The sequence below is a fragment of the Rhinolophus sinicus genome, linkage group LG04, assembly GCF_036562045.2.
Source record: "Rhinolophus sinicus isolate RSC01 linkage group LG04, ASM3656204v1, whole genome shotgun sequence".
In the NCBI taxonomy this organism is placed as follows: Eukaryota; Metazoa; Chordata; class Mammalia; order Chiroptera; family Rhinolophidae; genus Rhinolophus; species Rhinolophus sinicus.
Window position 1 is genome coordinate 176,741,890 of NC_133754.1, and position 23,487 is coordinate 176,765,376.

Sequence of the window (23,487 nt, forward strand, 5' to 3'; positions counted from 1 at the left end):
GAGGCAGAGAGCATCAAAGCAGTTCAGAGAGAGGACAGTGGCTCAGACAAGAATGACAGCAATGAAGGTCACGAGCAGTGGTCAGATGCAGGGTGTTATGTTGAATGTCAGGCTGGTTGAACTTGCTGATGGACTGGATATTTGCAGTAGGAAAAGAAAGGACTCCAATGTGTCTGCGAGGCTTTGGGACTAAGCGATTGGGCGAATGGTGCCAGTCGCTAACATGAAGAACGTCGGGAGTAAAGCAGGCTTGGCTCACAGAGCAAAAGAAAGAGTTGTTCTGGAGGTGTTCGGATCATGAAGCAAATAAAGCATCCCAGTGAAGAAGTCGAGCATGCTGTTAGATCTTTGAGTGTGAAGATCAAGGAAGGAACGTAAATCTGGTAATCAGTACATATGGAGGTGGCATTTAAATTCAATGCAGGGGACTGAATGAGATCATGGAGGCAGCGGATCCTGCAGAAGACAAGCGTGTGAGTGACTGAGCTCTGAGGCAGTCCAGTGCTAACAGGTGAGCAGAAGAAGATCTAGCAGAGCTGACCGCGGAGGGGAAAAAACAACAGGCAAGTGTGATCTCCTAAAGTGAAGAAAGCCACTGGGAGTGAAGGCCTGACTAGTCCACCCAGTCCAGCTGCTAAGATCAAGTTTGCGTCCATGGGACACTGAATACTTGAGGGCACTGAATTCTTACAAAGAAGTACACTACATAAACATAACGTTCTAGTTTAAAAAATAACAGTCCCCACCTCCATTTTAAGGGAAATATGGGTTGAATAAAGAAAACAAAAAAATACAGGAGAGTAGAAAGAAAAAAAATTACCCTAAGAAATTTGTCATTAAGATTTTGAATCAGAGAAAGACAAATTAGATTCCACTTATATGTGGAATCTAAAAAACAAAATAAATGAGCAAACAAAAAAGAAACAAATTCATAGAAACAGAACACTTTGATGGTTGCCAGACGGAAGGGGAGTTGGCGGTATAGGTGAAAAAGGGGAAGGGATTAAGAAGTACAAATTGGTAGTTGTTAAAACAGTCATGAGATATAAAGTACAGCATAGGGAATATAAGCAATAACAGTGTAATAACTATGTATGGTGCCAGGTGGGTACTAGACTTATCGAGGTGATCAGGTATATAAATGTCTAACCACTAAGTTGTACACCTGAAATGAATATAATATTGTATGTCAACTAAAATTGAAAAATTGAAAAATTATTTAAAAATAGATTTTGAGTACTTTTCCTTGAAATCTTTCCATATATGCAGGTTTGGGTTTTGCTTTTTAATTTGTCTAAACATACGGCCCATGTCATTTTATACCCTGTTTCTTTCACTCTCTCACGTTGTTCTATGTTATTCTTTAAAACATTTTAACGACAACATAATAATAGTTGCCTTCTGTTCACTGCTTATAATGAGCCAGGCATTGTATTAAGGGTGTTATAAATACATTGCATTGACTCCTCACAAGAACCTATTAGGTAGTTACTGTTATTATCCCAAGTTTCTACGTGAAAAATCAGGCTAAGTAACTTGAAGAGGTAAAGTGTTCATTTTCTGTGCTCTTAACCACATATTGCCTAGATAACATAATTTACTTCATTTCCTGTTGTTATAAATAGGGTTGTCTAATGTTTTGAAAATTATACCTCCACTTTGGTGAGCATCATCGAACATAAAGCTTTTTATGAATTTAGAATTATTTCCTCAGAATAGATTCCTGAAACAGAAATCCTGGATCAAGGAAACATTTTTAAGACTTCTGGTGTACAGTGTCAAATTGCTTTCCAAAGTGTTTTTCCGAACATATCTTATCACAAAAGGTTACTTTAAAAATCTACTTCAATCTAAAATGCGCAATACAGAAAAAGATTGGGGGGGTGGGCGGCGAGGCTAGGACTATGAGAACACAGTAAGTGGCCACCAGAGGGCAACCGTATCACAGCACTGTTGGAAAAAACATCTCATCTGAGACAAAAGACTGATTTTATAGTAAGCTAGCACTTTTAAATCAAGTATTGGCAGTTCTTCATGTTGAATTCCACTTTTATTATATTTCAAAACAGAGAAACTATTTGTTTATCTTATTACTAGCTACTTTTGGAAACCATAACCATGAAAAGGATTTCTTTTGCCTTAAATTATCTCCAGAGCAAGCACAGGTTGGGATTTACTGAACGTTAGAGAGCTACCTCATTGCTGCAAGGAAAAGGAGAAGTAAGAACCAGCTATGTAAGGCTGCTTCCTGGTTCCGTAAAAGATCTAGGGAGCAATTTAAATCAACTCAGTATGATGAAGCATCTCTGTTGTTACCCAGGATTGAAACTCATCTTTCCTCTGTATTTCTATTCATGTGTTCATTTATTCAACAAAAATTTAGTGAGTACTTACTATGTGCCAAGTTCCACGCTAGAGACTGTGTACAAAGGTGAACAAAACTGAAGTGGAACTTACAGTGCAGTGAATAACCCATGTATGATGCATAATCACATATAAATATACAAACTATAATAAATGCTATGACAAAAATGTAAGTGTATATGAGAGTACATAATTGGGAATTGCCATTTAGCCTGGAGCATCAGGAACTGCTTTCTATTGAAGTAACCTTACACGGAAGGCCTAAAGCAAGGACATGATTTATTAAGGTAAAGGGGCCAGAGGTGTATGAGAAAGGCCGTTCTAGGCAAAGGCAAGATCATGTATGAGACCCCTGGGACAAGCGAACATGTTGGAAGAATAGATGCCAGTAGGACTGGATCACAGACAGTCAAGGAAAAGTACGGCACAAGACGGAACTGGCAAGTAGGCAGAGACCACATTACATAATAGGAAAAAAAGCACACCACAGTTTCTTCTAAATAAATGTTTCCCCATAGAAAAGAGGATTAGAATGAAAACTAAGCTTTCAACACAGATTTTTCCAGGGTCCTTTCACAATTTCAAATATTCTGCTACCTTGCTCTCATAAAAAATGCTTGTACTTGTCAGACTAGTGTGTCTTGAGTTTTGGGTTGGAAAAAAGATTTCCAAGGAAGTATCTCTAATCCTTACATTTAGGAAAACGAAAGATCACAAAAGTCATTGTCTTTAGTTTTTCATAGTTTGCCTAAGTTTGCCTAGATGTGGTTTTCTTGTTTTTACACTGCCCCTTGCTGAGTTTTTTGAATCTGTGAGCTGATGTATTTCATTAATTTGGAAAATTCTTGGCCATCATCTCTTCAGATATTGCTTCTGCTCCAGTATCTCTCTTCTTTCTTTGTGAGCCTCCAACTGCATTTACGTTAGACTTTTGGCTGTATCTCACATGTTTTTCCTGTTCTGTTCTTTCCACTGCCTTTTTTTCCTCTTTGGACATTTTTAATGGAGCTATATTTGAACCTACTAACCTTGTCTTCACTGTGTACAATCTGCTGTTAAACCCATGAAATGAGTTATTAATTTCAGATGTTGTATTTTTTGTTTTAGATTGTCCTTTCGATGTTTTTTATAGATTCCGATTCTTTTGAAATTTTGTCTCATTTCACATATTTTGTCTGTTTTTTCCTCTATTTTCCTAAAATATTAATTTTAGTTATTTGAAAGTCATATGCTAACTCTATGGGTCTGCTTCCACTGTTTTTCTCTTTATTGGTCATATTTTCCTACTTCAGCTTGTCTAGTGTTTTGTTTTGTTTTAATACATGACTTTTACTGCATCTTTAAAATATCACAAATAAGTCTGAGGAATCACTCGACATCTTGGTGTTTCTGTAGCTGGGTAACTTAGATCTTATTCATTAGACTGCTGAACTGTTGCTTTTTCAGAAACATAGATATGATCCAATATTTTTCTGATATCCTTGTTTTTAACTGCTATGGCTTGTTGAATCAAAGCAGCTGAATTTGATACAAGTTCAATATCATTTCCTTCAAGAATTCACTCATCTTTCTGGGCTAGAGATACTGGACAAGCAACTCCTGACCTCATCCGAGCCCTGCAGACAGTATTTTTCACCCAAGAAATTTCGGATTTCAACAAGAGAACCACTCTCCTGAATGACGACGTTGATGGGGAAGTGAACATACACAGCCCTCATCTTGTAACGGAAGCCCAGGTAACACCCTTGATCGTGTTCTGTACCTGACTACAGGGAGTGTGGACAATAGCCAGCTCCTTCCTATTTCCCCACCATTTCACCCCGGAGCCTCTTCTTTTCTTTCCAAGGAGACTGAGTTCTACGTGGATGTGATTAAAGTCCCCTGCAGGGTGCCTCTGGGGCCCTTCCCAATAACTGTGGTTCCTTCAGAATGATGCCCATATTTTCTAGAATGTCCACCGTCTGATTGCTGACAATGGTCTTCACCCTCGCAGTAGATACAGCAAAGAGGATTGTCTAGTATTTTTGACTGTGTGCCAGACACAGTATACAAAGGAACCACAGATGACTCCCCTTTCCTGTGTTTGGCAAATATAATAAGAGGATCACCTCAATCCAGTCAGAAATCCAGATAGGTTGAGGATGGACTGCAGTTTTGGTATGAGTCAGTTCACTATGGTCCGTCGCTATTCTTGGTCATGGCCCTCTAAGGCTTTTGACTGACAGCCTAACAGGCCTGAGTGTCCTCAGTCCTAAAACTGCACCAGATTCTGTGTTTCCCTTTGGTAATTTGAGCCTAGGTCCCACTCCACGTACCTTCAAAATTTGGCAATGTTGAGACAGAGATGGTGGTATGGTGTAACAGCCCCTCTCTAAAGAGATTTTTATCTCCTAAGCACCACAAGACTGAGATTTCCTTCTACCTTTTGGGCCAGGCTTCCATCTCCTGCACAACCAGCTCATGTCCTAAGGCAAAACTGGCCTTGTGTTAGGGCTCCTCTAGTTTCCAATCCATCATGCTAGCCCCATGTGACAGCCACAAGCTCTTCTTATACCTTTTTCCTCAAGAAGAATTTCTTTGCTTGGGCCAAGCCTGCTCCTTAGCCTGTGCCCAGAATCAGCAAACGTCCCCTGGAAAGGAAATGGCTGTGATCATCAGCTCACTTAGGAATTTCACTTCATACAAGTCCTCCTTGATTGCACAGCACTCCAACCAATAGGATTTTTAAAACGTATGTATTTTTTTTCAAATTTTTGTTACAGACGTTTGGCTTGCTACGACCTAGTCCATCCAACTTAGAGGAGAAAGACCCTTACAAACGGTTCGGAAAGCATCAACCTATAGACAAAGGGCCGCAAAATGAAAAGAACAAAGACTAATTACATAAGCAGTGAGGAAAGTGTGTACCTGTGAGGGCATCACAACTGGTAGACCGATTATTGCATCGGCAGGGCAAGCAGCCACGCTCACTGAAGTCATAATATCCATCTTGGCATCGATCACATGTAGAGCCGGTGACACCCACTTTACACTGGCATTTCCCAGAACTGCAAATAAAAACAAAGACAATAAACAAAAGTAAATCAGTTTGAAAGTTTTGTTGCTGAATATCCCATCATATGGTGATCTTAATGTAGAAATTGTTACAACAAGATTCTAGTTACTAGAAGTACTGAGTGATTTTTATTATGATTTGGAAATTGAACAGCTTCACAACTCTAAATTCAATAACACAGTACTAACACTAATAATTTGTGACAATTTAATCTTCTGCACTGGGGTAGTTTAAAGTAAATGATAAAGGAGCCATGGAGAATATGGCTCCCGATGCTTAGAAATCTTTGTTTATTAAGAAGCACTGGGGCACCGAACTGGCCTGCGTTTACATCTCATTCCTGAATATTCCACAGTTTCACCAGTGTCCGCACTGCCCAACCTGGAGAAGAGAAGAAAAACCATCTAGCCTTCACCCAACCGAGCTTCTGGATGGAGAATATGAAGACCAGGATCTTAATGACTGTGTCAACTACTATCCATTTAGATGCTGGAAACTCAATATAATTTTCTACTTTAGGTACAGTCTGTATTAAAATATTTCTGGTAATTCAACTGAAATTCACAATTATGTAAAATAACTACAATGGGGACCTCTATCACTTTCTTGATTAAATCCATATAAAAATTCTAGATTGTCAAACCCCAAATGACTAAAAATTTAAAACAAGAAAAATATTTAGTATCCCATCTCTTCCTATTAACCTACTTTCTTTTCTTAGATGTCTATTATATCAATGTCATCTCTTTCCAATCAGTGAAACTTAAACCTTTGTTGTCGTTTTCAAGTCCTCACTCTCTACCCCATGCTCTTACAATCACTCAAATCTAATATAGCACCAATTTCTGTCAATTTTCTTTCAAAATATTTCTTGATATTGTTGTTTCCTCTACAATCATCCCTCTTAGAATGTCTTTCCTCCTCTTCACCTCTCAAAAATTTTCCTGCTTTTAGGCTCATCTTTTTCCACGAAACTTTTCTGACAGGTCTACAGAGATCTTTCAGCTTCCTGACTTCACATTCTCTGCACTGCACATTTTAATCTTAATTATGGTCTGTTCTATATTCTTTCATATATGTAATTCTTGTTTCTCTAGTTAAATGGTCGAAGACCTGAGACAAAGATTATCATGCAGTTATTATTATTATTTTATTATTATTATTATACTTAGCACAAGCCTATGACTATTGTACTATAACTATTTTCTTTTCTCACTTTTTTTCCAATTACAATTGACTTATAATATTATGTTAGTTTTAGGTGTATACCACTGTGATTAGACACTTAGATAACTTACAAAGTGATCACCCCGATAACTCTAATACCCACCTGACACCATCCATAGTTATTACAAAATTACTAACTATATTCCCTAGGCTGTACTTTATATCTCCATGACTATTTTATATCTGCTAATTTGTACTTCTTAATCCTTTCACCTTTTTCACCCAGTCCCCTAACCCCCTCCCCTCTGACAACCATCAATTTGTTCTCTGTATCTATGAGTTTGTTTTTGTTTTGTTTATTCATTTATTTTGTTTTTTTTTAAGATTCCACCTAAAAGTGAAATCAAATGGTATTTATCTTTTGCTGGCTTATTTCACTTAGCTTAATACTCTCTAGGACCATCCATGTTGTCACAAATGTCAACATTTCATTCTTTTTTATGGCCAAGTAATATTCCATTCTATATACTATATACATCTTCTTACATCTTACTTGGTAAGTTTGCTGAGTCCAGGGACCATACCTTAGCCATCTTAATATCCTCAGAATCTAGTATAGTACCTGGTTTATTGTAGGCACTTAATATATGCTTGATAAATAAATGTTCAATAAATACACAAACTGAGTTTTAGAGCTAAGCACTGGGAGGGAAAAAGAAAGATGAAAAACTACACTAATTACCAAGGTTCTCAGAACAGCTAAAATTCTTTCCCTTTTTTCTAACAGTGTGATCCTTCTTTATACGCTCATTCTGGACCTCAAAATTTTAGACTTCATCTGAGAAGACTCTGGCACCAATCATACTGGATGGGAGACAATCCAAGGTAGAACTACTTTTCAATATAATTTTTTTTAGAGATTCAGCTCCTAATAATAAGCCCTTATGATGTTAATTTCAGTTCAGGAGCCCAAGCTCAAATTGTTAGTACTTACACAGCTCTTACGCGTATCAGCTAAAGCAATCCCCTACAACTTCCCAGACTCCTATTTCCGTAGCAACAATAAAAGTTCTAAATTTGAGAGTTATTGGAACTTTGGGTTGAACTTTGCAGAATGGAAGTAAAGCAATTTTAAACGGTGTGTATTCTACTTATAGTACACAATCCTAAGGACTGTTTTCATTATTATTATTTGAGATGTGCCTCTCTGTTCATCAGCATCCCCTGGGCAAAGTAATGAGGCTTTTGCCTCTATCCCATAAAACTATTTTGAGCAGCTAAAGTTGAAGTTCACTTCTCCCTCCCACTTATCATGGTTCTCTGCAATATCTCAGGACACGCCAAAAAGGAGTAGAAAAGTAGAAAAAAATTTCCTACATGGAACATTTTTTAAGGCTTTCATCAAACAACACCAGTCCAAAAGGCAAAGAAAGCCAGTATCCTGAGAAGTTATCTACCAAAATCTGTATTTCTATCTTAAAGCTGCCTAGTGTATTGGGTTATGCAGTTTCTTGATTAACAAATACTTTTACAGAAAATGTAAATGGAGTGATAGTGATGATGATGATAATGATAAAAACAATGAGCCATCATTTATTGAGGGCCTATATCAATATATATAGCGGGGGAGCCAAAAATATGTATACAAGTGGACACTTTGGTCCACGTTGCTCAAGCAGTAGTTCGCCGTAATCAGAAGTGTCTGGATGCTGATGGTAACCACTTTGAGCACCTCTTGTAACTGCAGACGTCAAACGGGACTTGTATTCATCTTTTGTTATTGGTATATACTGAGTATTACAATTTTAATGCAGTTTTCCTTGCTTAAAATGTGTATACATTTTTTTGGCACCCCCTGTATAGTCTCTCTAACCCTCAAAATAACTCTACTAGGTGAAGGTCATAATCTTCATTTTACTATCAAGGAAATTCAGAAAGGTTAAGGTTATTGTCCACACTTTGTAATTATTTATACAAAGCCAGATTTTCCCTATTATACCATGATATTCACCCTTCCCTAAGTTTTGACTCTAAATTTGTACAAGAAATTTGCCCACCAAACAATTTGATACCCACTTGCATATCAAACTTCATTCTGTAGCTTCCAAGCACCCCAATTCCCCATTTATTTAGGTTCTGACCCCAATGAGCTGTTTTTGCCTTGTCCAGAATAAACCCCCATCTCTTCTCACTGCCAGTAAACGTCAGGTGTTCCTTAGCAAAAGCTAAGAGTTCTTACTGCTTGAAGAGAAGCTGCAGCCTAGCAAAGTCCAAGATTCTCAGAGATACAGCCCAAATATTTTGATGCTTAAAGCTTACTTAACATTTGTACTGATAACAGTATAGAAGATGAGCATTATTTTTCTTAATGCAACAGAAATTTACATTACCGCCATGTCTCTTAAGTAACTTTGCAAAAAATTAAAAAAGAAAAAAATCCATGTACATACATACGCGTATATATTCGTACAGTCTTACACAAGAATGTCTATCTCAAGGTACTTAAAGATCTAGTAAAGTGAATCTGTATTCATCAAATATGAAGTTCAGGAACATCTTATGACTCAACAAGAAGGAAGCCGTCAATTTAAGTCTTGCTATACTGTCAGAAAATTATAAAGGATAGAATGTACTTTTCAGAGAATGACTAACACTTCATCAGCCAATTTCCAAAGGTCTTAAAATGTTAATCAAAATACGCTTGCCCCTCATTTCTCTACAGACATTAGATTATTCAGTATACAGAAGAATAAACAGTTATTTTTAGTGACGGTGTTTGCCCAACCCACCACCTACAAGAAAAAGGTATTATCTTAGAATACCTAATAATATTAATAATTATATTGAAATTATGCTAATAATAATTATTATTTATTATTAATAATGTAAGAGACTGCCAGTGTTCTCAAAGTAGTTGCTATTCTTCTAAGTGGACTTTACCTTCATAATTCTGCCCTGGGCACTCAGAAGATTGATTTAAGCAGACATATTTCACCCTAGAGTATCTGCTCCATAGTTGCTGATTTAAAAAAAAAGAAAATCCATGAATGGCTTTGTGAATCTTGGAAAAGCAGCTGACTAGTCTAGACACCATGCTTCACTTTTCCTGGGTGGATTTTAAAGCCACAGGAAAGGAGATGCTTTTTCCTCTCTTTTTAAAAAACGTGTAGACTGTAGTAGGGAAGTTTTATTGTGAGGCTGCACCACCAGTGCTTTTCCACCATGTTACTCCTGGCCCAGGGCCAATTTCTCTGCCTGCATAAGAATTAAATCACTCAGCAAATATAAAGCTTGCCCTGTGTGACTTCTTTTATAGAATAAAGCCTTTACAACACCCCCTTTCATGGTCTCCCTCTGTTAAAGACTGTTGAATGCTTTTTCAAGCAAAGGTCAATGATATAAATGCAGTGAAGAAAAAGAAAAAGGCCTGTTAACAAACCACTTAGGCTGATCCATGAAAGAACCAAAGACTCGCATCTTCATATCTGGAGAATAAGGGCAAAGACCTGGATTGTGTATAGAAGTCAGAAATCCGTACTACTCAGATCAACTAACAAAGAATTTAAGATACAAGTGCTCATCTGGTGTCACTCTTTATAGATATGAGTTAGTTGCTAGTAAAATACGTACTAATGTAGTATGGAGAATTTATAAACGCAGCACAAGCATTGTGGAACTAAGCTGCACTAAGCATAACTAAGCATATACTACAAGTATATACTATAATTTCTTAAATTATCCCACATAGAATTCTCAGGTTTTCTTATACTGTCAGTGCTTAGAGAATTTATCACACTCACAGTTGTGAGCAACTATTACATGGCTTGAACACTTAAAAATTATTTCTTAAAAGGTAAACAAATAATATATTTTCTGACATGAAGCTATCAATTTTTCAAAAGGAAAGTCAATGGTGTATCATCTCAAGATAGGGTACGTGTGTATGTTATACAAATACTAACCAAAATATCTTTTTAAAGGTTCTGTTTTGTTTAAGATGAGTGGGTGGAGAATCTTCAGAATTTCCATTATTTTATAATCACACTGACCAGGGTGGGTAGGGTGGAACACAGGAAGGGAGGTATCAGGGTCTATGGAAAATTCATAGCCTAAGGAGACAAAGGGAGCTTGGTGCAAATTCCAGCTCTTAGTAACTAGCTGGGACCAAGTATTTATTCTGTCCTGGATTCAGCAATTCTCATTTGTAAAATGAAGACAATGAAACCAAACTGTGAGAATTCAAGCTTACAGACGCAGGGTACTGAGCAGTGTCTGACACAATCACTACTTGAAAATGAAAGAAGTTTGAAGACAATGACAATGATCCTAGAACATGACTTTTTCAGAGAATTGTAAGGAGAATGGATTAGAATCTCTAATAGGCAAAGACAGACAACACTAAGTTAGTTCCTTTTCAAATTTGGTTAACAAACCTAGAAAAATGGCAAGAATTTATGGGGCAGTTACTAGTTAGGAGCACAAATATGGCTAGGAAGAGAAAGCACATTATGAACACATGGTAGAAAAGGTTTCTGGAAAGAGAATTTAAAAATTGAGAAGGGAAAAGATCAGCAAAATACTACATTACATGGGACCAAAGCCAGCAAGTCCTGATGTGCTTTTGTACCAACTAGCTAATTGATTTAACTTCTTTTTCTAAATTGTCAAACGTCTTGGCTTGTTTTGTGTTATCAAAAATATTGTCTATTTTCTTCCTAAGGTTTACAAGCTATAAACTGTGTGTATGGCATATCTTTAGATATAATGTTATCAATTTTAACTCAAGCAGTCACAGAATAATCAAAAATATAGTTCTGATTAGGGGAAATTAATTTATTCAGAAGCCTTGCTTTTCCTCCTTCCTCAGACAGTTTACATGTTGGCAGTCTGACGTGGAAAGAACAAGAAACAGAAAAAAATTGATAATTAAATGTACCAATTTTCTTTGTCTTCCTCTTTTTTAATAACTTAAAACAATTTAGCTTAGGAAGAGACTGAAATTACTAGTTAAAATAGAATCTGAAATGAACAAAAAATTGCTGATTATAAGCTCTCTCAGTAATTTAAAAGTAATATTAAAAGACAACTAAAAAAAGTTTTGTGAACCAGAAAAAGCTTTCACATGAGAAAATAAACAAAATGAAAAGTTATTAACAATTCTTAATTTCATGTTTGGGTCATGATTTTATAAAGGTAATGAGAAATAGTTTCTCCTCTTTTGTTATGAAAGAAACTCAATAATTAAACATTTTGGCAAAATACCATCTACATTTAGTGTTTCACTGTCTTTCTACAATCATGGAAAAGACCATTATGCAATGAGCAAAACTCCTTTTCTGGAGCAAAAAAAAGATAGCTTTATTGTTGAAAACATTGGGCTATTATGCTAAACATTCCTTGTATTTCTGAGGGCAAATAGTCTAAAACATGTTTAGAGGAAATCCATATTCAGACAGAAATTCTTAATACTCAAAAAGGGTACTGCCTAAGTACAAAAATATTTTTGATAGCTGATCTTACCAAAATCAAATTTAAAAGTTTATTTGAAAAATCAGAAGTAAAACTTTATGGCAAAAAAATAAAAAGTGTCTTATTTCCAGAGCCACAATTTGGAAAAGCTAAGTTAATTCAACCAGGAAAGTTATTTCCTACTTCTTTCACCTTTTTTTTTAATGGAAGAAATACAGCCATAAGAATTCTCCAACCCACACAATTACTCTATTATTTGATTAGAAATTTCTGCACTTCAAAAGTTCATTTTGAAAAGAGAAAAAGGATGAAGTCCCAGTATCATTTTCTGGAAAAAAATAAAAGATGCCTCTCAAATATGTTAACGTTTGTATTCTTTTGTAACCATTGTAAACGGTTTACTTAGTGAAAGGGTAATTATTAATACTTGATTTGTATACATGCTGTGTTCCAAAAATTAACTTGTAGTGCTTAGAATTTAGAACTCATTTTCTACAGAAATGACAGCAGAAGTGGTGGCTGTTTCCAGATGAGCAAACAAAAACCTGTTTAACTCAAAATGCTGACACTGACAGTGCTGAGAACCAACTCCTTCACACCCTGGTCCTAAGCCTTGGAGTTCTGAACCCTGTAGGGGGGGAACGGTCAGGAGGCAATATGAACACTTATTGAGCTCCTACTACGGGGTGATAAATAAAGTCCATAGCACAATATTTATATGTGCTTTACTTAATTTAGTCCTTACAATAATTCTATGACATTTATTAGTCTCAACTTTCTAGCTGTTTGATTATTGAGCAAGTTAAGTTTTCACATCTGAAAAATAAGAGCAATAATTCCTATTTCAAAAGATTTAAAATTAGCTAAAGTCACATATTTAAGTGACATATGGAGCTCCCAAATATTAGAAGCTCCATATGTGTACTCTCAAACATCCCCAATTGGTCGAGCTTCAGAAATGTAAACTGACTCCGTTTTTAAGGTCACACAGCCAGAGGTTCGTCAGAATTAGAACCTAGATCTTCTGCCTACTAAATACAATGTTGTTCTTTCTCCTAGATTATAGATTACCTCTATGTACTTAATGGAAGCAAGCCAGAAGGATTTAATGTGATCATCTTAACAGACTTGCAACACACCCAGGAGAAGCTTTTTATGTTAATCTTCTGGCTCAATCATCAGTCATTTAAATATCTCCTCTGGTGAATGAGATTTAAAAATAATTGCCAAAGAAATGAGACATTGCTTCTGATCTGTCTCAGTACAACTCTAAGATCTGGGAGCTCTAGTTCCCTACCTGCATTTAGCACTGTTTGCAAATGCCCTGTGTTCCAGCCAGTTTTCCTTGCAAACTTTTTTTTTCTTAACAGCTTTATTGATATAAACTTGCAAAGCATTTTTAATCTTCATTTTTAAATTGTGAAATGCATCATTCATCCAGAAGTAGATACATTTCAAGACAATACAATTTAAAGAACAATAAACTCAACATTTTGACACTCAACTTAGCAAGACATTTGAAGCTCCTTGTATGTCTCTCCTCAACTGCATTCCCTTCTCTTCCCCAGAAGCAACCAAGTTTTAATCATTCTTTAGCTCTTTAAGAGTTTCACCCTCTCTGTATGTATCATTGAATAATATATTATATATTTTTGCCTGCTCTTAAACTTTATATTAATAAAAACCATTGTTTCCTTCGATTTCATTCCTTTTTCTCTGCTTTATTATGTTTCATGGAGTGAATATCACTCTATTTACTTATTCATTCTTCTAGATATGAGGCTTTTCATTCAGTGTTATGGATAACGGTCCTGCGAACCTTCCTATACATGTCTTTTGGTCCACATGACCACACTTTTCTCTAGAGTATATACCGAGGAATGGAAGTGCTAGGTAATGAATACTGGGCATGATCAACTTTACTAGGCAATGACGCTTTTCCACCACGTTGGAAAGTTTCCCTCCCATCACCATTGGAATAGTGGTCTCTTTGCTCTATATCCTCACCAACACTTGATATCATCAGCTTTTATAAAATGTTTGGCAGCTTGAAGTGGCGTCAAATTGTGGTTTTTAAATCCCATTCTCCTGATTATTAATGAGATGGAACATGTTTTCATGTTGACTGGCCATTTGAACTTCCTCTTATAAAGAGTCTGCCTAAGTATTTTTTTTTTTGAGATTTTTTTTTATTGGGGAAGGGGAATGGGACTTTATTCTTTATTGGGGAACAGTGTTTACTTCCAGGCCTTTTTTCCAAGTCAAGTTGTTGTCCTTTCAATCTTAGTTGTGGAGGGCGCAGCTCAGCTCCAGGTCCAGTTGCCATTTTCTAGTTGCAGGGGGCACAGCCCACCATCCCTTGCGGGAGTTGAGGATTCGAACTGGCAACGTTGTGGTTGAGAGGATGCTCTCCAACCAACTGAGCCATCCGGGAGCTCAGCGGCAGCTCAGCTCAAGGTGCCGTGTTCAATTTTAGTTGCAGGGGGCACTGCCCACCATCCCTTGCGGGACTCAAGTTGTTGAACCGGCAACCTTGTGGTTGAGAGCCCACTGGCCCATGTGGGAATCGAACCGGCAGCCTTCAGAGTTAGGAGCACGGAGCTCTAACCACCTGAGCCACCGGGCCGGCCCCCTGCCTAAGTATTTTTGACATTGATTTGTATATGTTCTTTGTCTATTCCTGGAAAAGCAATCCTTTGTCAGTTCAATGTGCTGCGATTATGTTCTCTTAGTTCGTGCCTGTCTTTCCACTCTTTTTATAAGTTTTATAGATTAACAAAGTGTTAAAATATGAACTCTGGGTCTCCATTACCTGGATTCAAATCCTGGCTTTATGACTTACTAGCTCTATGACCTTAAGCAAATTACTTAAATCTTTTATGCCTTAGTTTCCTCACTTGTAAAATGGAAAAAAATAGTATTGCTATCGGAGGTATGTTGTGTAGACTAAATTAGTTACTATGTGTTAAGCATATAGAACAGTGCCTGACACATAATAACAACTATATTAAGTATTGCTATTACATTACTATTGTTGAAGAAATCCTTCCCCACCTCAAAGTCATTCAGGTGCTTTCCTAAAAGCTTTGTTTTGTCTTCCATATTTAGGTCTTTAATCCACCTGAACTTTACTTTTTTCATATGATGTAAGTTAGAGGTCCAATCTCATTTTGTTCCTTATAGATAACCAAAGCTTTAGTACAATTTATCAAAAAGTTTATCCTTTTATCTCTAAGCTTTAGTACCTCCTCTGTCATATGTCAAATGTCTTTATGCACATGGGTTTTTTTCTAGGCTTTCTTTTTTGCTCTATTTATCTATTTCTCTATCCCTGAACCAATACCACAAATGTTAGTATGCATCAGAATCATCTGAAGGGCTTGTTATAACACTGATTGCTGGGTCCTAGCCCAGAATTTCTGATTCAATAGGTCTGGGGCTGGGTGCAAGTATTTGCACTTCTAATCAGTTCCCAGGTTATGATGCTATTAGTCTAAGCACCATACTTAGAGAACCACTGCACTAGATTAACTGAAAAATATCACTACACTTATTTCACTCTCTACTTTTTTACTCCTACCTTTGACTGGTAAAGTTGCTTAATTTCCACCTCCGGGCTTAGCACTGAACCCATAATTTGGTAGTAATTGTGACCTAAGAAGAAGGTACTTAATGCAATCAACCTCAGCGATCTGTCTCTCATTAAACCCCATTTCCTACTGGCTCCTTTGATATTACTCCCCTATATTCTCAATGGCTGAACTGCAACTATTATCCCTAATTTCTCGATGGCTGGCTCCTGGTTCCAGCTGCCCTGCCTCCCACTTCCCACCCAATGGCTGGGTCCATGACACTTGCTTTCAGTTCTCCCACAGGTCAAATGCCTGCCACTGAAGCCCCAGGAAGTCAGGTGGACTCAGTTCTGACACAGACGGTGTCCTCATTGCTGTCTTTCAAATGATTCTCCATGGATACTCGCTTTACTTCCTCTTACCTTCTTCCATGCAGCATTTATTTTCCTTGTTGCCCAGATCTGACGTCCAGATTCATGTCTCCATGAGCTAGTCTCTAGGTGGATGAATCATGACTATCCACACCCAGACCTGTATTTACTTGAGACTCACGTTGTCACATCTAATCTTGCCCATTCTATTTTAGAGTACGGTGGGAAAGCCTTGGAGTCAGATAGATCTGGGCTCAAATCTAACCTCTGCCATTTATTAGTTACACCATATTGCTAAGTAAGTCAGTCTCTAAGAGCAAGATAGCGAAGTTGCTCTGAGAAGTCGGAGAGGTTATGTGTAAATCATCAAGCACAGAGGTTTGACAGTGTTCATCAAACGTTAACTTCCTTCTGTTCCTCCTGCTGCCTCTCCTGGACTGTGCAGCTTCTTTAGGTGATCAGTTTGGTCAAAAAAGCTAATATATTTCCCTGCAAAAACTTTTCTTTTAAATACATATAATGTCTTTTACTGGACATTCTATTCAACTGTAGAACTCTTTAAAAAAATCAATTCTTTTGCTGTGCAGAAGCTTTTCAGTTTGATATAGTCCCATTCATTTATTTTTGCTTTTACTTCTCTTGCCTTTGAGGTCAAATTCATAAAATCCTCCTTGAACCCAGGGATCATAAGTTCAATACCTATGCTTTCTTCCATGCAGTGCATTATAGAAACGTACACTGGAAACCTATATAATTTTACTAGCCATTGTCACCCCAATACATTTAATGAAAAAAAAATCAGGGCCGGCCTGGTGGCTCAGGCGGTTACAGCTCCGTGCTCCTAACTCCGAAGGCTGCCGGTTCGATTCCCACATGGGCCAGTGGGCTCCCAACCACAAGGTTGCCAGTTCAATTCCTCGAGTCCCGCAAGGGATGATGGGCTCTGCCCCCTGCAACTAAGGTTGAACACAGCACCTTGAGCTGAGCTGCCTCCCGGATGGCTCAGTTGGTTGGAGCACGGGCTCTCAACCACAAGGTTGCCAGTTCAATTCCTCGACTCCAGCAAGGGATGGTGGGCAGCGCCCCCTGCAACTAAAATTGAACACGGCACCTTGAGCTGAGCTGCCGCTGAGCTCCCAGATGGCTCAGTTGGTTGGAGCGCATCCTCTCAACCACAAGGTTGCCAGTTCGACTCCCGCAAGGGATGGTGGGCTGTGCCCCCTGCAACTAGCAACGGCAACTGGACCTGGAGCTGAGCTGTGCCCTCCACAACTAAGACTGAAAGAACAACTTGAAGCTGAACAGAACCCTCCACAACTAAGATTGAAAGGACAACAACTTGACTTGGAGAAAAGTCCTGAAAGTACACACTGTTCCCCAATAAAGTCCTGTTCCCCTTCCCCAATAAAATCTTTAAAAAAAAAAAAAATCAATTCAAGACCAGCAAAAATAAAACTTAATTAAAGAAATGGTCGTAGTGTCTGTGTTAGAAATTGGGAGAAGAGATAAAGGGGATTCTGTTATTAACACAAGCCACGTTTCATGACTGTTTTTGGTACTGTGAGAACGTCTATGTCTCTACTGTATCATATTTAGAATAAAACTTGTTAAACGTGATGGATCTCAGATCTCTTTGAGAACCTACTGAATGTGAGTGTATGTTACAAACGCCCTCCACAAAAACATGCACATATTCACCATCACACTCCCATGTGCTTTGTTCCTGTTGGGTTAAGAACTCCTGACCTTGGTCACAGGGCCATATACTAACTCAGAGCCGAACACCAGGGGAGGTTAATATAACAGAAGGAACAGGAGACCTCAAAATGACTCTTCTCACTCTGATATTTAATAGCTATCCCATCTTGGGCTCATCATGTAACCTTTTGATTATTGCTTCTCATCTGTGATTTCATGGGTAATCACCCTTACCTACCTCTCAGAGTTGGTATTAGAATCAAATGAGAATATGTACAGGAGAAAAGGATACTATTATTTGTAAATGACTTTATAATTCATTATTTACATTCCCTGGAAATGTACTGAATTTATAAACACAGGAGAAAGCCTGAAAAACCCAAATTATTAAAACATATGGAATATATCATACCAGAGAATTCATTTAATATGTAAAGAAACATAATAATGAAATTAACAGCTTTTAAGCTAGTCCCATACACTTTGAATGCCACAATAATCATGGCTGAAGCACTTATGTACCTTTTCATAGGAAATCTAGAGACGCTTCAAGTCCAAATCTCTCTCTGGGATTGAAAAATTTAGGTATTTTGAGTGGAAATCAAATCCAAAGAGAAAAAAAGATGAATAGTCCCATATTTCTCTCTACCCTCTAGGAAACATTTCTTGCTATGAAAAAAACCATATGAGATGGAAAAAGTCATGCTGACTTAATTTTCTTTCAAGGGAACACAGGGAAAGACAAAGCCTTCTTTGTGGCAACAAGCATCCTTCTATTTTAGCCTAACAGAAGTTTCAGAAGCTCCTCTTTTAAAACTTTAGAGAAAAAATTCATTAAAATAGTCTATGAATTTGATTGAATATTCTAACCTAAATGGCAGATATTCAGGCCAGCAGAGTAAGTTCATTTCCTTATCTTCATTCCTCTTCTGGACCTAAGGCTTAGAGTTATCACCAGGAACAACTTTGTCTTAATAATACAGTAACATTATCCATATTCCCTTGACTGATTGCTCCAAAGAACAATTCTATTAACTTCTTATTTTGAAATAATACTAGATTTAAAGAAAAGTTACAAATATAGTACAGATAGGTTATATGTCATTCACCCAACTTCCCCAATGTTAATTCTCATAAAATCGTGGTATATTCATCAAAACTAAAAATTAACAGTGCTATAATACTACTAACTAAACTACAGACTTTATCAGATTTCTCTCATTTTTATCTCAATGTCCTTTTTCTGTTCCAGGACCCAATCCAGGATACCACCTTACATTTACTTGCCGTGTCTCCGTAGCCTCCGCCAATCTGACAGTTTCTCCGTCTTTCCTTGTCTTTTATGATCTTGAAGCTTTTGAAGAATATTGTTCAGATATTTTGTAAAATGTTTCTCACTTTGAATTTGTCTGACATCGTGTCACAATTAGACTGAGGTTATAAAATTTGGGGAAGAATAAATATCACAGAGGTCACGTGCCCTTCTCATTGCCTCATATCAGGGACCACACGACAGCCGTATGGCTTCCTACTGATGACGTTATCTTGATCACTCAAATGATAACTTTTCATGCTAGGAATCTGCCTGTATGGTAGTAAAACTTAGTATGATTATCACACTAATTATTTGGAAAATAAGCAGAGGCTCAGCCACTCAGTTAATAACCCTGGAACACCAAAAGCACTACAGTCAGACAGACGGGTGTTGGTTTGAACCCGTTCCTGCCACCTACTAGTTGTCTGTGTTGAGGAAAATTACTCGAGTCTCAGTTTCTTCACTTCTAAAGTGAGAATAATGCCACTTCAATCACTTGTTACTTTGTCCTCACAAGATAGTACATAGAAAGCACTTAGCCTGGCACTGGCCTGGGTCAAAATTAACATAAGACCCAGTCTTACATTATATTATGTTAGCTAACACTGGGTCTTATATTATAGTAAAATAAGACAGGGTCTTATATTAAATTTTAGCTCCAAAAGACGCATTAGAGCTGATAGTCTGGTTAGGTCTTATTTTCGGGGAAACATGGTAGTAAACATTGAATAAATGTTAATACTGTTCCTTCCAGGATGGGGGGGGGGGGTGGTGGTAGTGGTAGCAGTATCAGCCAAGTTGTCTGGTATTTTCATCTCAGAAGGAAGTCAGACTACAGATCATAAAAACACTACATGTTTATAAAATTTTAAGATCTTTTAAGTGTAGTAAAATGTCCTATCAGAGAGATGTTTAATTAAAGGTTAAATCTGTGGTTTCTTTCTTCTTTAGCAAGAGATGTTTACAATTGCTTTGCCATTTGGGCAGGGACAGAAAATAATCTCGAAGCAGATTCTCCTGACTGGGTGAAGAATCATTTATTAGGTTTCCCTTAATTATGTAAGTATAGAATGAACAAGCTCCACTGTCCTCAGTAAAGGTTTAGCAAGACCTTTCATATTGTGGAGGAAGGGGGATTTGGGGTTTGTTAGAGGAAGGGGGATTTGGGGTTTGTTAGGTAAAAGATTCTAGAAAATATCCTCAGCCAGGACTCTTGGACCTGGGATGTGGCTGTATGTATAAACTGAAGGAGACGATTACAACCTCGAACTTTGGAGCCCTAATGTAGAGCATTCTTGAAAACACTTGGCACTAAGGGAGTGTGGGTTTATCCTCCCTCAAAGAACTGTTGCTGCCAATGATTCTGAACAGTAAAACCAACATCAGAGGAGTGAGCAAACGTCATCTGTCAGGTTGTACAGGGCCAGGCTTCAACCCAGCAATTCCACGTAGGAGTGACAAACGACAGTATCAGTGAATGGATCAGAATTATGGTCCCCTAAGACTTAGCATCAAACAAGGATTGACTCCTAGAGTTATTGGAAAATTAGTAATTAATTGTTGTAGAATGGGCTGCTTCCAAAGGAAGGCACTGGGCTTACCTTACTGAGGTCTATGAGTATCAGAGCAATTAATGACTGTGAAAATAAAATAGGTATGCCTAATGTGAACCCTATTTGTCTGTCAGTTATATAAGCTTTCAACGTCTCCCTATAATATTTGCTACCCCCACAGGCCTCACTATAAAGATGAATAGTTTTTAAAACTCTTAAAAGGTAAAGGGCCTTTGGATTTATTTTTAGCAACACAGAAAGAACATGGTTATGGGGACACTGCTTGACACTCAGCAGCAAGGCTTATGGGGAAATAAAAATCCATGGGATACAGTGGGTGGGAACAACTACTGAAGCACAGGAAAGCAGATTCAATTCCTGTAGCCTGCAACACAGGAAGGGTGGTAAGCACAGGGAGCGGGCATGAGCCTGAGAGGGGACCCTGGGACTGAGCAATTCCCTAAATTCAACTTGGTCATGCGAACTACCTTTAGATTTGTGTGCATGTATTACTGCAAAAATCACAAACCTTCTAGGCAATTAAGCAGAGAAACAGTGCTATCATGGGGCATATCACCATTCTCACTATTCTCTAGTCTCTCAATATTTCCTCCTTTCCCACTCATATTGCTCTAACTTTGGCCCTTGTTAGTTTTCACCCTGTCTCTAATCCCCCCCTACTTACATACACCCATCTGACTACTGCTAGAACACAGTGCTGATCTTTCTTCTGCTTAAAAATTGCTTCGTGAACAAAATCCAAATCATCTGTCTGGCCCTTAAGGCCCTCTGTGACCTGACCCCAGAAGGACTTGCCAAATTTATCTCCTCTGCCCCCACTCCTCTTCCACCTTACATCCTGTGTAAGCACATCTCTGAGACGTTAATCTTGCTGCTTCCTGTTCTGTAAAGATCTTTCCCACTTCCGTATGTCTAAATTCTTTCCTTTCTTCAAAACTGAAGTCAAAAGCTATCTCCTCAATGAAATCATCTATGATTTTCCAGCGCTAAGTGATATCACCCAGTTTCTTAATCCCCTTAACATTTTGTCTTTATGTTTTATGATGTGGGTCAATTTTTACTTTGTATTATAATTATTTATATATGTATATATGAGTTTTTTCTTTGTGATATTATTAGACAAGAAGCTCCTTTGGTCTTCCCATTGAATTATTTGTCTTTTACTTCCACAGAGTTTATTGAAGTTTCCCACACCAAATTTGTTGAACACATAAACACCTTGGTACCAAATCCTGCATTTATATGCACTTGGTTATTTGTACCATTAGCACAGGCATAACTACAGATTTGGGGGAGCCTCTCAGAAGAAACAAGGTGTTTTAGTGTCATCAATAACAAAACTTTAACTTTAAAATATATGTTTTTAAATTTCAAACTGGCCCAGAAGTGGCTTCATAAAATGAAACAAGTAGAAGAGTCTGCAACAGGGTTTAGGGGAAGGAACATGTTTGCTCAACAGCAACTGCATCAATTCACTGAGACAAGTGTTAATGTTGACAAAAGTCACCAACAGCCGAGTGGGGAAAAAGTATGGTTGTTTTCATTCATTTGACTAATGCTGATATCTAGTTAATAATTAGAAGCCCAGCAGGGCAGATCATGCCCTGTACTGAGTGGAGGAAGAAGACAGAAATGCACTGAAAACCATTCAGAGCTTTCCAAACTCGAATAGCATTGTTTACATGTAAACATCCATGCACTCAGTGCCTTTTTCTGAATAAGCCCGTCTGGCCATTTATTAACATTCAAATCTTAGTCTAATTTGTTGTAGCATGAATTTAACATGATACTTGGTATAATGTGCTTAAAATATCTTCTAAGACATAAACCGTTGGGCACTATACAAACATTTATTGAAACAAATGAACCACAATAGAGCAAAGGCTGAGGTCAGTTACCTGCCTTTAAGATGACTACCTTTTAAAATTCTACATTCAAGGAAAAAAAAATTGAAGAGTACCACCAAGAAAGATAATTTACACTAGATATTGGTGTAATTGCAAGAAAAATAATGAAGGTATAGAATAAAGTTATTTTTAAATAAAATTAAAACTGTAAGGTTTTGTTCTGTTTTCCTCTAAGCTAGCGTAAGGAAATGCTGGTTAAGAGGACTTCTTGCCTTTGGCATACCGTGTGTGTGCAACTGTCTGCAGGACATCTCTGTCTGAACGGCCCACAGTCACTTTACAATGAACGTGTTTGAAACCTAACATCGTCATCACGTCCCTCCATCTGGCTTATCTACTTGTATTCTTTATCCAGTTAATAGAATATCCCTTCACTCATGTGCCCAAGCCAGAGAAGAAACATGGGAGCTGTCGCTCTGTCTCTCCCTTACTCTGTACACACTATACATACCAGCAACTATGTGGTTGTATAGACGTTATCTTCCAAATATTTCTTACACTGCTTCTCTCCTCTCTAGTAGCACCTTGGCCGAGGCTAATGGCTTAAATCAGACCTTCCACCTCTCTGACTTGGACTGTTACAACAGCCTTTTCACTGGTCTCTTTGCCGGAGCTCACTCTCTCTTGCCACCAGACCTCCGATAGAAGGATTTTTCTAAAAAGCAAATGTGAGGGCCCTCCTTACCCAACGTTCTTCACTGGATGAACTAATTAGCATGGCATATCAAGCCCTCCATGGCCTGACCCTATTTATTCTTCATTCATTCATTCATTCTGTCCATTCATTGAATATTTACTGACAGCAGTTTCATCTCTTACCAGGCCCCACCCTCCTTTACCCCCTCCTCTCCACCATTACCATGTGTTCCCGGCCTTCAAGAAACAGCCACTTGCAATCTACTAAAGATGCCTTATTCTTTCATACAGCTTTCTACTCATCCTTCCAATCTCAATTTAAACATAGCTTCCTTTCTCAAGACCTCCATGAATCAAAT

At 37.8% G+C, this 23,487-nt stretch overlaps 1 protein-coding gene across 1 annotated transcript in view; it reads right to left on the reverse strand.

Annotated features, from left to right (window-relative positions):
- The window catches only part of MEGF9 (multiple EGF like domains 9), an 84,591-nt gene that overhangs the window by 13,904 nt on the left and 47,200 nt on the right, over window positions 1-23,487 (reverse strand). The window contains exon 3 of the mRNA XM_074330934.1: window positions 5,272-5,411. Within this exon, the coding sequence (XP_074187035.1) occupies window positions 5,272-5,411 (140 nt within the window). The remainder of the gene's footprint in view (window positions 1-5,271; window positions 5,412-23,487) is intronic.